Source organism: Vanellus vanellus, assembly GCF_965231255.1.
Source record: "Vanellus vanellus genome assembly, chromosome: 2".
In the NCBI taxonomy this organism is placed as follows: domain Eukaryota; kingdom Metazoa; phylum Chordata; class Aves; order Charadriiformes; family Charadriidae; genus Vanellus; species Vanellus vanellus.
The window spans coordinates 6,302,184-6,316,175 of NC_138906.1; the positions used below are offsets into that span (position 1 = coordinate 6,302,184).

Here is a 13,992-nt window from a genome sequence, read left to right on the forward strand (position 1 = left end):
CTCTGAGCTTATCTTCTGTTCATGATTAGCTGTTGTGTAACTGAATATTTCAGTTAGTCCAGGTGAAATGATATGCTGCTCGAATATAATCAGATTTTTGTATTGCAGCATAATAAATGTGATACTTGCATGCTTTTTTTGTAAAAACAGAAAAGCTTAGGAAGTAGTTTAGGGTTGCATGTGCTTGAAATATTGGCATGGCAGTGATCCAGCTATTAATTTGTTTGCTGCCCTACTTCTTAGGGTGTGAGAGGTGCAACAGCACATTTGATATGCTGAGTTAGATCAGCATGTGCCCCTATACAGAACGTTTTGGCTATTTTGCTGTCTTTTCAAAATCAGTTTTCTGAGTGTAGAGCAGCAGGGTGCTGTGGCAGCTGTTTGAATGTTGCTTTCAGTCCCTGGAAACAATATTCTTGCTGTGTTTTTGTGCCAAATATATTAGCTTATATTTTGGACCTTAGAATGGTTTTGACACAGGATCAAAGTTTGTCTGCCTCTTCTACATATATTAAGAGGAAAAAGAATTCTGAAAAAAGGGTGTCTGTATGTGAGCACATATACGTCACCAACACTTGTGTGTGGGGATTTGCTGGAGTGCTCCTCCAGTAGCAAGTTTCAGATTTAAGATGAAGGAGCTGATGGATATATTTTGGCAGAACTCAGCTGTCCTACAGGATTCAAGCTTAATTTTCATGTAGCTGATTAATGCATTGATAGCTGTGCTGGCAGGTATTGTGGTTAAACTGGATTCCAGTATGCCTCTGATTATTTTGACAACTGAAATACTGTACTTTCTCTAGCAATACTGTAGAACTTCACAGCCCTCCTCTCCACAGTGCTATAATCATGTTTTGGGGAGTGTGTTTTGGAACTGAAGTTTGGTAGGGGAGGTCGAGGGATGAATAATGGGATATGGAGCCCTTCACCTCTAATTGCCAGTTTGATTTTTTTGGTTTTTTTTTTTTTTTAAAGTCAGAACACTGGTAATTTGAAAGCTAGCTATTGCTCAGCTGTGGGAAGTGGAATTTTATATTCAGAGAAGTGTACTTTAGTCTCTTCTCTCTTATAGTACAGGATGGGCAGAAGTAGCTTTTACAGGTAGTTGTTAATATAAATTGTAAAGGTTTAATTTGTAAACAGTTTGGTAGCCTGAACAATAGAATTGTTATTCTTGTGAGTCTCGGTGGGGAAAAAGGAAAAGATGCTGCTCTGTACTGGGCAATCTGTTCCCCCCCCCCCCCCCCCCCCCCCCCCCAATAAACACTTTTCTATGCAGCATCAAGGGCTCAAGGACCACCGAATCTCCACTCTGTGCGCACAGTTGTCAGGCTGGGGCCTATTGTGGTGGTTTGGCGAACCAGCATGTTCTTCTGGTGGCTGTTTCTTCCACTGTATCATCCAGAAATTCATTGTTTTAAAAAAAAAAATAAAAAAATTTCTCTGTGGTTGCAAAGAGAAAATATGAACCAGATGTAAATCTAGAATCTGCAGACAGCCAGAAACAATAGCTCCTGTGGAGACAGTTTTGCTCGAAGTGGATAAAGACAGCATCTACTCTGAAGCCTAAAAACCTGGTAGTTAAAACTCTGATGGTAAATTTCACTGCTGGTGAAAGTGCAGGAGTGCTGGGACCCTGCAGTGGCTCCGGACTAAGATCAGTGCCCCAACCCTCAGAGGCTTTGCGCATTATGAGGGTGCATGTAGCAGCTCGCAGGGTGATGCCTGAGGCTGAGCGCTTGCTGTGACTGTTGTGTTCAGGTGTCTGTCCCCATGTCACTCTCCTCAGACTCAGGTGCTGCCTTTGGACTTTGTCACTGGGTATCCTGCAGTTACTTCAAAGTTACTTCAATTTAGGCCAGGGGAAAAACAACTTTTTGGTACAACTACTATGCACCGCATTAAAAGGGAGGTGAGTTTTTAGGCTTTTCTCCCCTTCTTTGTTACATGGAGATGAAAAGCAGGAAAAATACCATGAAGAGCAGGAGATAGAGGTTGGGGTGATATCTGAAAGGCTCAACAGCAATACACAGGTTTTGGTGAGTGATCCACGACTGCATTGTATGCTCAACTAATACAGTTTCTAGAAATTCCTGAGTTGGCAGGAGTATTTGGGTTTAACATGTTTCCAGGGGGAATAATCTTCATTCACTGTCTGGAGTGTTAATTGTATCAGGTGAAAATGTTACAAACTCTCATAGCTTCTGACTTTGAAGAAAACCAAGCATATTCTCACGTAGGTGCAACCATTCTGTTCATCACATCCTTCTCATGTCACTGCGTTTGTCTGATGTAGATTACTGGGTCTAGATCACCCAGTATAGGCTCTTGCAGCACCTCTCCAGTGGTAGAGTAATTGTTTAAATCACTGGTGTTCATCCTGTTTGTCCTTTCTACTGTGATGCATAAAGCAAATAACCCACTTCAAAATGTTGGCTTTAAATATTGTCCCCTGTTGTAATGCAGCAGATTTTCTGGCCTTCATAGGTCCTAAAAGCTGCCTGTGTGGAGGTGCCTTAAGCATTTATTCAGACCACTGCAGTATTTTCATTCATGTCTTATGCTAAAGCATGAGAAAAAGGTCACTTGCTAAATTTGTGTAGTAACACATTAAGCACACTTGCGAGGCTGCATCAGAAATTATTTTTGCATATTTAAGAAATCAAATGATATCCTATCTTGCAGAGCTATTATAAAATTCTAAATTTAAGAAGTAAAGCTTAATACTTTCAAAAACAAAAATGAGACAAAACCCACAGACATTTAGGGCAACAAATAGGGAACTGCCACAGAGAAATCTCTCATTTCATGGCAGCTTGGAAAGCATAACTGGGTTAGACTGGGAGTGCCAAGAGGACTGTTACTATTGTACATATACCCAAGTTGATAACTGCTTTCTCCATTTTATAGGAATAGCTGGATGAAATAAGATAATCTTTCTTCTTCCTATGCTGGTCCTGCTTAAAACTGTCGTCTTCTAGATTTTGGAGAAGGAAGTCGAGCTGACAAGTTTCTCACGAGCCCTGGTTGTCTTGAATTTCCTCTTCTGCGTCACATTGCAAACATTGCGGAGCAAGAGCTGTGGGTGGTTTCATAGATATGGATGGCTCTTGGCTGCGTAGAGGAATGCCTTGGACCTCATGTGTGTATAGATATAAATACTGCTTCCCCAGAACAGGGGTGCTTATTGCCTTTTGGAAATTAAGACCTTTTTGAACTGCTCTGTATAAAAATAGATGCCTCATTTGATCCAAGTTGATTATGTGTTTACTGGAATGAACATTCATCTCTCCATCATGGCAGGGTCAAGACAGGGATGCATGAATCGCTGGCTTTCCTGCTTCTTCAGCTGCCTGATCTATCTTGTACTCAAACTGGGACGATCTTCGCTTTGTAGTTTTGGGGAAATTCTTATTCCTGAGAACACTAGGAATGTGTTTTAGCATGCAGGAGGTACTGTCAAATGGTGATGTGCATCACTAGTATTGCCACATGAACCATGTCCACCTCCTTACATGTTAAATAATTTGACACGAAACATTGAAATAAGGCCAGGTTATAACTTGACTGTTTTCCTCTGTTACCAATACTAAGGTGGGGCCTCCCAAAAATATCTGGGCCACCAGGGTAGGAGGCAGACCTTGTGACTCCACAGCTTGCTGTGTGTGTTGCTTTTCATGCAGCAGCTGTTAAAGGAGCTTTGTGCCATGTCCCCACTGCAGTCCTGAGGAAGTAGTATCAGGAAATGGAAGGGCTGAATAGATGAATTTGTGGAAGAAATCACGGTACACTTTTAGCTGCTGGTCAATGGTATGAAAACTTGATTTTAAAGCCTGCTGGGCAGGGTCCTTTCCTTATGGGGGTTACAAGAGGAAAAACCTGAAGCTCTGACTGAATAGGGGAAACTTGAAAAAGTGATATATGAAATTAGAGATGTAGCTTCTCTCTTGCATTAACTGCCGAAGGGCTGAAGCTTGTCAGAAGCCCTTGCTGCTTGGCAAATTCTGCTTGCCTTAAGCTGATGTTACAACAGTGATGTGCATTGGGGTGAATAAGTGAAGCAACAGACTCTTTTGTAGGAGGAAGAAGTGGGGCTGTATGGGTCAGTATGATTAGATCACTTCCATGTTGGGAGACAGAGCCAGGTCTAGTGTTCATAGCACTTAATTATCTGGCTGAAGGAGCTGATCTGTCTGAGAACTATTTTTTCAAGTTTTATTTTTAGCTGGAGCGGCTTCCTCCACACCGATGTGAGGTTGAGGTTACCTGAGGACTGATGCTGGGCTGGAGCCATGGTGATGGATGGGAGGTAAAGTCCAAGGCAGACAGGATCTGTCATTGAACCGCACCTCCCTTTAACCATCATTAGGCTTGCAAACACGTGGGAAGAGAAGGAATTAATGAGAGTGCAAAAACATCAAAGACTAAGTTGGCACTGGAACAAAAAGCCTAAGCTGGACGTAATTTGCTGAGATAAAGGAAGGTTGCAGGCACTGTGATAACAGTGACTGTGTGACAGGCAGGAATGCAGTAAGCGATGTGACACACCGCTTGCTGTCTCGCTTCATGTTAAGAGACTTGCACAGAGTTAGCCCAAGGCCTGCAACTCTTTCTTTACTGCCTCAGCATCTTACCAGCCCCTGGAGCTATTCAGATAACTAAGATGCCAGAGTGAATTTTGGGAGGATCTCCTGTGGCTTTCTTTGGTGAGCCTTCCCTTGTCTGAGCTGACATAGTGGCTTAACCTAAAATGAATCAAATTTCTGAATTATGGTTTCTTGGATGCCAAACCCTCTACTTAAAGCAACATTCCACTTCTGCAGCATGGGAGGGCAAAAAGGCAGTAGGAATTGTACCTGTTAAGTGTATCATGGATGCTCTGAAAGGTGTTTTATGTTTTAGCTAAAATAAAGTACAATCAGAGATTACTTTCTCATGTAGCCCTTACTAGGGTTTCTGTTTGCCTATGCCAGGAGACTGGATGCAGTTATCCCTCCCAAGAGGTCTCTTCACTGTGCTGAGTGTGATCTGCCTGGATATTAAGGGTAGGGCATGGAGAAAACAAGTACTCGGTGTACTCTTATAGCTCGTCTTGTTGGAAGCTGATGATCCTTTCCAGTAGGCTTTGTCTACACATCCCTCTGTTTGCAAAGCCACAGTCAGTCGCTTCTGCCTTTCAAAGCCTTGCTTCATGCTGCTTAAAAGAACCAAAAAGAACTTTTTCTTAATTTGTGATAACACTGGATTATTCATCTCCCTTTCTCCAGATATAAAAATGACAGTTAAAAAGCCCTTAAACACTCCTACCTACCTAGCCCCCATGAAGTTGGGGCTTTAAAAATGCCTCTACTGTTTATGAGACTCGGAGTAAATCATGAGTTGCCTTGTGCTGCTAACATTTAGTTCCTGCATGGAGGCCCTGATCTTTCACCAGGACCCAGCAGCCAACAGAGCGACACAGAGAAGAGGGTGGAAGCAGTCGCTGTGCTTCCCTGATCCTGAGCAATAAAGCGTGTCGCTGGGCTGGTCCCCTGCTGTAATTTATAGCAGCCTGGCTGCTGCCGCTGGTCCCGACTGCCAGTGGCCGCGAGGGCCTGCTGAGAAGGCTGTGGATGAGCAGGGATGAAGCAAGCTGTGGACTTGGCCTTCTCTTCCCCATGCTTATGCCTGCCTCAGCAGGGAGGCTGGAGAGAAGAGTATGGAAGCTGCTTTGCCAGCTCTTTGCTGTTGGAAGACCTTCAAGCTTTGGGAGATGTTCCCGAGTCCAGCTCTGCAGAGTTTAGTACAGCACTGTAACAGGCAGTAATTGCATTTTGCCCAAGAGTTTGGGACTTAAAGCTCAACCCTGTGGCATGAAAATGTTAGTATATGGGGCTTTTCTGAGCAGAAACGGGGAGAATGCTAACGTACAGCATTTCTAATACAGCCGTCTTGAATGCCTTCTCCAATGTTTGACTTGAATGTGCTGACATTTGAGGGCATAAAAATACTACTCTGCTTGTGTGCTCCAAGCCTAGTTTCCATTTTGCAGCTCTCAAATGGTAAAGCTCTTGTGTATAGCCAGCTTTTTATATCTTGGTGTATAAGGCAAAGGGAAGAGGTGACATAGGTAACAGCGTATCATTGAAGGGCGAGTAATGTTCGGTTGTAGAGAGAGAATAGTGCTCATTTGGTGTATGTCACAAATTGCTTCATATTTAACTGTAAGTCAATGTATTGTCCTGGAAGCGTTTTGCAAATTACTCAGAACAATGTCAACTCCAGCAATTGGTTGTAGTCAGTAAAAATATTTTGAGTTATCCATTACCGTTAACAGAAAATAGTAATTCTTGTCTCTTGCACCTTCTTTTTTTTTTTTTTTTTTTTTTTTTTTTTAAATTAAACTTGGCAGGACCAACCGTTCCTTCCTCGTGCCAAGTTATGCACTATAGAGTTCAGTCTATGAAAATTTATTGTTACAGTCAATGTAAATTGCATCTAATGGGCAGATGACTCAGGGCTGTGCTGACAGCCATCATTGCATCCTAAAGGCGCATACAAGCAGGTTGGAAGCAAAGGCATAATAAACAGGGCTTATCTCCATTTCCCCCTTCATGTGACAGTTTTCTTCTCAGACCTAGGCTGGAGAAGTCCTGGGATGCCACTCTTTGCTCAGGTCACTTGTGTTGCAGTTGCAGTGGCCTTAAATTGTCCTAGCTATTGCTCCTAATGTAGACTTTTGAACACAAGCCAAGTGAACCTTTCTTGATTTCCAAACAATATTAAGAAGCTTGTTTAAAAAGCAATAACTTAACATGCTTCGTTGCTTTTCTTCCAAACACAATTCTTTTAAGTCTTTGAAGTTTTATTACTTATGCCAGGATTGCAGAGTTGCAGCTGGTTATTGATAATGCTGCTCCCCATTATGGAGCAGTAAGTCTTGCTTTTTCCTTTAGTGCTGTCACTGCAACGACAACCAATATATGGTGATGCCAAGGATTGATGGCTGTGGGTGAGGGCAGATCTGCTCATTTAGCATAATTTTAAGGACTTGTGTAGGCTTTTCATAGTGGGAACAATAAAGATACAGTTCTTATAGTTCCTCCCCCATCCCTATTGAAAAAGTTATTGTGGGAGATGTGGGAACACTGCACTCGAAACTGGGGAGCATCATCTCATTGCCTTCCTGTGCTCCCAAGTCTCCTGTAGCTGGATACTTGATTGGAATTTTGTTGGATCGGGGATCAGTTTTGGTTATATAGCATTGAATGCCTATGGCCCAGCCCTACTTGGAGGTATTAACGTGATGTAACTGGTACATTAGCATTTGGTCACATTGGGAAGCTAAACCAGTTTGGAATGCAGATGAGGGATTTCTGTCCTGCTGCGAAACCTTTCAGGGCTGATGGGAGAATCCAGTTTTGCACTGGAGAGAGTCCAAACCTCTCTTCCCACTCTGGTTGTGAAGTACAAGGTAAATAAAAACTTTGCCGAAGGGCTCTTGGAGGCTTTAGAAGAGAGGAAGATGACAGCTACAGAGCGGGAAAGTCCAGAACTACGGTAGCATTTGTTAAGCTGCTGGCAAGAAAGGGTTTACTCCAGCCTTCTGCAACTTCATTTAAAGTGTGATATAATTACTATTTACACTACAGCCTAAAGCTGCTTCCTGTTTCCAGTATAGTAATTATGCCAGAGGCACACCATTTATTCCAAGTGTATCAGCCCAGGATATGGTCATTACCACACTAATAGGAAGTGCCTTCAAATTTTTATACTTGGCAATAAGTATATCCTGGAGTAACAAACTTCTTGCCATTCAGCTTGTGAGTTTATAAGCATCTCCTGGTGAGAATAAATAGGAAAGCACCGTTCTTCTCTCCCCTGCCCTATTGCTTTGAATGCAATTACTTGATCTTAACAATAGTTTTAAAGGAGGACCTAATTTGAAGATACTGCTGGTGACACCAGTATACGCCAAAGAAAGGGATCTGTGTTCACCCAGTGTTACTGCTGTTTGATGTTCACCCGGTGCTGTTGCAGTGGGTGACGTGATGCCAATACATGGGAGTGAGGAATGGCAAAGCTGGAAGTTGCCTCTATGGTACATTAACTCAGAGTCCTGTCCCCCAACAGCTTGCTGCTGATCCCTTTTTTTCTGCTCTGGGGTGGAGTATACCACTCTGGGGTGAGTAATGGCCATTTCAGAGGGTTGGTCACTGGGAGGAAATGCCACATCAAGTGGTGATTTAATTCCACAGTGTGACTTGGATATTTGGCAGTGGCTGTGGTTGGCCTCCTGGACTTCTTATTGTAGCAACAACTTGGTTTAATTTCTTGAACCAGATTGAAGCACCATATTTACTGACTTTTGTTTCCAACGAGAAAAATATGTAAATTTTAATTAGTCCAAGCTGAAGTTCAAAAGAAAACAAGCCTCTGCATTGGAGGGGGTTAAGGGACTGAAGTCCTTTGGCTTTTTTTCCTATGGGATTCAATCTGAGTGTTTGTTTCACTACATTTTGTGCTCCAAGCCTGTCCAGCTTGCTCTGTTATGGGAGGATGGTCTGGTGGTATTGAATGCATGCTGCTTTCTGGCTGCTGCTGCTACATCAGTGAAACGTGCCTGAGCTTGGTTTTTATTTTTGACTCTAAAGCGCACGATGGTTGAGATTTCATCCTTAGTTCTGCTTAAAAATTTCCCTAGCACTTGCTTCATCGCTGAATGTGGTCTGCTTTGGGGGCTCGGTGAGCTGCATACGCTGTTGTGCCGGCGGGGGAAGTTTGGAAAGGCTGTACAATACCACATGTCCCAGCTCACTGGGGAAATGCTCCAGTGTCTTGGGATGCCTTGGAGTACAGATGAAAGAGGAAATTACTGTTACGTATGTCCATCTTCAGTAAGAGGAACAATAACATCTGCAGGCAACCTCGGTGCATGCTATTCCTTTTCCCGTAACCTGGAACTGGCAGGCAGCTTTGAAAGGGCCTTATGTGTCCTGGCTGTTGTAAGAGAACCGACTGCCTGGCGAAATGTTTCCAGTAGGATCGGAGAGTTTCCCGAACACCCTCTGTTCTCTCTGCATTAGTGCTGTTGTGAGGGGGGGTTTCCTGGAGATGGCTGCGCCTGTGCCAAGCGTATTTCACACCACGTGAACCAGCTCCTTCCTTAGGAAGCAGTGGACTTGGGCACTGCGCTCTCACGGCTCTGCGTGCTTGGGGGGCTGGATCCCAAAGGCTTCTACCTAAATGTTGGCAGAGAGTTTTTCCATTCCCTCACCGTTACGGACCATGAACGGTTTATGGGAGTGCAGGGGTTAGTCAGGTTTATATCTCTTGTGGCGATTAACTCCCTACAACTCTAATTGCATTGGATTTGGCCAGTGGATGCTAAGGTGAGGTGTAGCGTACCTACATGCTTACTGTTGTATTCAGTCCCTTCAGGTCCCTCCGTCTACTTAAGACTCTCCATCCAATGCAGTGCTGATGCTTTCTTGTCTGCAGCGGCTGCAGCTGTTAATTGCAGGAAGAAAACAGAATAATGCTTCTTGAAGGGAAGGCTGACTTGCCCTAAATGCATATTCATGTATTTGGCCCATGTAAAATGAGCAGGACTGGAGCTGACTGGCAGCTGTTGTTTTACATTTGTCTACTTACTCCACCATCCCTGTCACAGCTTCTTACTGCTTTGAATCCCATTCTGCTAAGTCAGCTTCTCAAGGCTATCTCACTATACAGCTTCAGTGTTTCCATATAGATCTATCCAAGTGTTCTTGATCATTAAAGCAAATTAGTATTTTCCTGTACTTGCTCTTACACTTGTGCTTCAAACAGGGATTAGGCTCCAAGATGGTCACTGCTAGCAAGAGGTGTATATTTGGCAGGACTTGATATACTTGTTTGAAGGCTAAAGGCTGCTCTCAGCTGCAGTTTGCTATTAATCTTTAGTGGGACTGTCTTATGGACAGTCTTTGTTCACTTCTATTCTGCTGTATGCTTGGGGAAAGCCTTGCCATGCCAGTGTCCTAGGCTGGCTATTGGGAAGAATTTGACAAATGCTAATGCTGGAGAGGATGTGTTTAAAATTATCCTGCCCTGGAACTGGCAGCAGCCCAGGCTTTTCTTCAGAAGAGCAAAGCCAGGAAGGAGGAGATTTCCAGGGCCCAACTGGAGCTCTTTGGCCAGGCCATCGCGCCAGTTCTGTTCTCATGATGCACGAGGGAGGAGAGAAAAAAATAGCTTTTGACTTTTTTTTTGTGTGTGTGTGAAAGGATTTGGAATATTTGCAGAAGGCAGTGGAGGGAGAATCTGCTTGGTTTGTTTTTTTTCTTCTTTTTTTCCTTTTCTCTTCCATGCAGGTGGTTGCCATTAAGGTGAGGTGTGTTGTGAATCAATGTCTGTTCACTGGCATCCGTTCTCGGGGCAGTTGCTTTGCTTGCAGCCTTTCTTGAGACAGCATCTGCATGTACTCTGCGTCTGTGTTTCCCAGCCAAGCTTAGCAGCCGTGCTGATGAGCACGTGTCAACTGTAAAGGTGCTGCTCATGGCTTTGCGTGGGGAGCAGCCTGTGAAAATAAGCTGTAAAACTTCAGAGTGTATTTGGAGTGAAAGTAACGTTCCTCTCGGATGGAGAAGTGCCGCTATTAACAAACCAGAGCTCTTTTGGGTAAAAAGGAGATAGTACAATAATTTTCGTAGCACATGCTGGAAGTTCTTGTGCATTTGTTGACTTTGGTCAAAAAAAAACCCAAAAAACAGGGAGACTCTTTTTTTCATTAAAGCTGAGACTTCACAGGACACTTAAGTGGCCCCACTTTTCCGTTGCCACTGTCTCTGTTGTACCAGCTCTGCTCACCTGACCTTTGGTAATGTGGTTCAATTCATTAAGCCATGAGCAAACAAAATTTTTCTTCTGTCTGGATTTTCACCAGTGTGTGGGGCTAAACTGACTTTGTGAGGAAGCTGGTGAACTCCTCCAGGGCTGGAGAGCAGTGAGACTTGGGGCTGGGGAGGAATAGGATGCACCCAGCGGCGGTGAGACTAGATCAGCTCACCGTCTATTGAAGTCTCCCCTTCCCCCCCAAAGGGTACATGAGTATCAGACCAGCACTAAGTTCTGTTTGTGTTTTTAGCTAACTTAACCTGGGAAAAAACACTTTCCTTGTATTTTTGAGGGTACTTTCTGATAAGTTTTTCAATTTTTTTTTTGTGTGTAGTACTTTAAAATGCTACTAGCTGTAAATCATACAAATACTGCTTAGTGTCTGTCTACTGAAGTTACAATTGGTGTGAAGTTCCTACTGTTTGTGCATGATTGGAAGCAGGAGGTGCTAATGCAAGAAATAAAATATAAGAAATAATAATCTTTTGATGTATTTTTGTTGGTTGAAGGAAAGATTTAATGACTTCCACTTATTGTTGCTTTATCTTTCTGCAGGGATGTGAAAGCTGGAAATATTCTTCTTGGAGAAGATGGCTCAGTGCAAATTGCAGGTAACTTTCCTGGTAGCTTTGAATAAACTTTAAGTGAACTGTGTATCCATTTGGTTTAATGATCAAGAAGAAACCTACATAAAAATGTAAGCTTCAAGAAACCTCACAGTTCTTTAAAAAAGCAAACAAAACAGAACCAACAACACCAAAAACATCAACAATAAGCAAACTGAAACAAAAACCCCAACAAACCAGAGTTTATTAAGTCTTGTTATCTTAAAATGCAGTTCTCTGGAATAATGACAATCAACATGAATAAATCCTTTGACTATTAAGTCCTCAGAATTAATAGATTAGATAAAATTTGTGGCATAAGCTAGTCAGATTTTTAAAACAGCAAGTTCATAGGCTTGGAAGTGGACTGCACAGACCTCACTGACTTATCATCAATGTGTAAGGTGGTTTTCAGAAGGACTGTGGTGAACAGTGTGGTGAACATCAGAAGGAGATTGCTGTGTCTGATGGTAGAAGCCACTTGCAACTCTGCCTTAACCAAAGATCTGCCAGTCAAACTGCTCGTGTGAATGCTCCCTAGTCCGCTTTGGTTGAACCGAGTGGCTGAGTGCATGTTTGACTGCCCTAACCCAGCCCAAAGCGGGGTGAACTGGAAGTCTTGGAAGCAGTCGTGCAAGCTGAGGGACAGGGCAGGGAAGACTGGTCAGACAGTTCCTTTAGCTGATACAGATGTGCCTGGAGATGTCTGTTACAGTCACTGCTGTCACAAGCTGTATCAACACAGTTATGTTGGAAACAGTCCTTGGTGTGGATGTATCGTATGTCAATGGAAAAGGATGTTGTGTAGGTTTTTGTGTTGGGGTTTTGGTTTTTTGTTTGTTTGTTTGTTTTTCCCCAATACTACTCTTCTGGTCTCTTATTTCATACTTTTTCCTAGAGACTCCCTTCTTCCTTCCAGAAATCAAGAATTATGATTATTATTGTAGACTATTAAGTAAGACAAGATTTTTGGAGGGTACATTTAGAATCTGTAAAACTTGTTGTTCCTCTTCTTCCCAATATGCCATTTTCCTATCCTGAGTACAATTCTTCTCCAACTGTCCTTTCCCTCAGGACTGTGCCCTTCCCATGAATCTTATGGTACCTTTCCAGTCCTTGTGCTACCCTCCAGCTGGAAGGCAGAGCTCTCATCTAGTCCTGCCATTTTAGCAAACATCCTTGGACAAGTTCAACTTTTTCAGTCCCGTATTTAATTGGAAAGAGCCATATCTCTTTGTGATAAGGTCTTTTTTTTTTTTTTTTTTTTTTTTTTTTTTTTTAAGTGCCCTGTCCTGCTGGTGGAAGCACAGTAGTGGGTCAAGCCAGTGTGCTGGGGGTTAAGGGACAGGGCTTTGCAGCTGTGTGACAAAGACTTTCATATCAGGCAGAAATGCATGTTGCATTGTGTGGCGCTGAAGGGTGTGGAATCCTTTGTTATATCCATACCTGGATTTGCATCTTGGAATGAAAGGTGTAGGTTTTCCACCAGGAGGCAGAACTCATTGCAACGCACAGGTTCTTTTTTTTTTTTTTTTTTTTTTTTTAAGTCACTCTTCTCCCTCTTCAGAAGGCAATAAGCCCTTTTACAGGACATAACTCCTAAAATACAGGACTTCTGTTTAAAACCTGAAGTTGCTTTGTTTTTCCTTTTAAGTCTCCCAGTGCTCTTAATGCCTGCTGTTACATTTCTAATGAGGTGTAAATTCATCCCATGCGGCAGCTGATGGAAGGTAGGGAGTGGCATCCGAAATGCTCAAAGGAGCAAACTTCATACAGTGAAATCCTACATTTTTTTTTTTCCATAATGGGGCCAAAACGTAGCACTTTAGATTTGTAATTGTACAGAGGTTTAGGCTATGTTCTGGGAGAGGCTGCAAATAGGTGTTGCATTAGAGCAATGCACTGTTATTCTAAGTGTTTCTGCCAGCCTCGCAGAAAGCTGCTTGTGTTTCTCTTCCACAGGGGTGCCAGGGCATGGCTTTTTTTTTTTTTTTTTTTTTTTTAAGGCTCACTGGTAATAGGTACCTGTTCACGTATTTTTTTTTTTTCTGCTGAATAATTTCTAGTTGATAAGTATTTTTAAGGTCGACTGGTCTTACTTGTATGAATTTCAGAGGATTTATTTTGTCTGCGATCTGTGCGTGTTCCCCTGGACTGAACTGTCTACTAGTGGTTTATATGTGCAATGTTTAAATGGTGAAATCCATCTCTCTGCGTATCCTGCGAAAGCAACATTGCGAGATGTGCAAAGTTCCCTCTTTACAAATTCTTTCTTTGAACATACGAAAGGACTAATGCTGTAACTTTCATGAGACACAGCAGAGCGACTAAACTCCACCAAGGTCAGCGAGTTCACCACAGTGGCAGGAAGCACTTTCCTTTCTGCGAAGGCAGCTGATGACTTGAAAGAAACAAAAATAAATGAATGACTGAATACTAGAGAAGAGCCTGACCTGGTCATAACATGAGATCGTGTTTCTGTGGGAATTTCTGACACTTAAGCTTCCTTTCCTCCTGACCCAGGATGAAA

General features: G+C 42.8%; 1 protein-coding gene across 1 annotated transcript in view; it reads left to right on the top strand.

Moving 5' to 3' along the window:
- OXSR1 (oxidative stress responsive kinase 1) overlaps positions 1 to 13,992 on the top strand; it is a 92,908-nt gene that overhangs the window by 46,365 nt on the left and 32,551 nt on the right. The window contains exon 5 of the mRNA XM_082479359.1: positions 11,413 to 11,468. Within this exon, the coding sequence (XP_082335485.1) occupies positions 11,413 to 11,468 (56 nt within the window). The remainder of the gene's footprint in view (positions 1 to 11,412; positions 11,469 to 13,992) is intronic.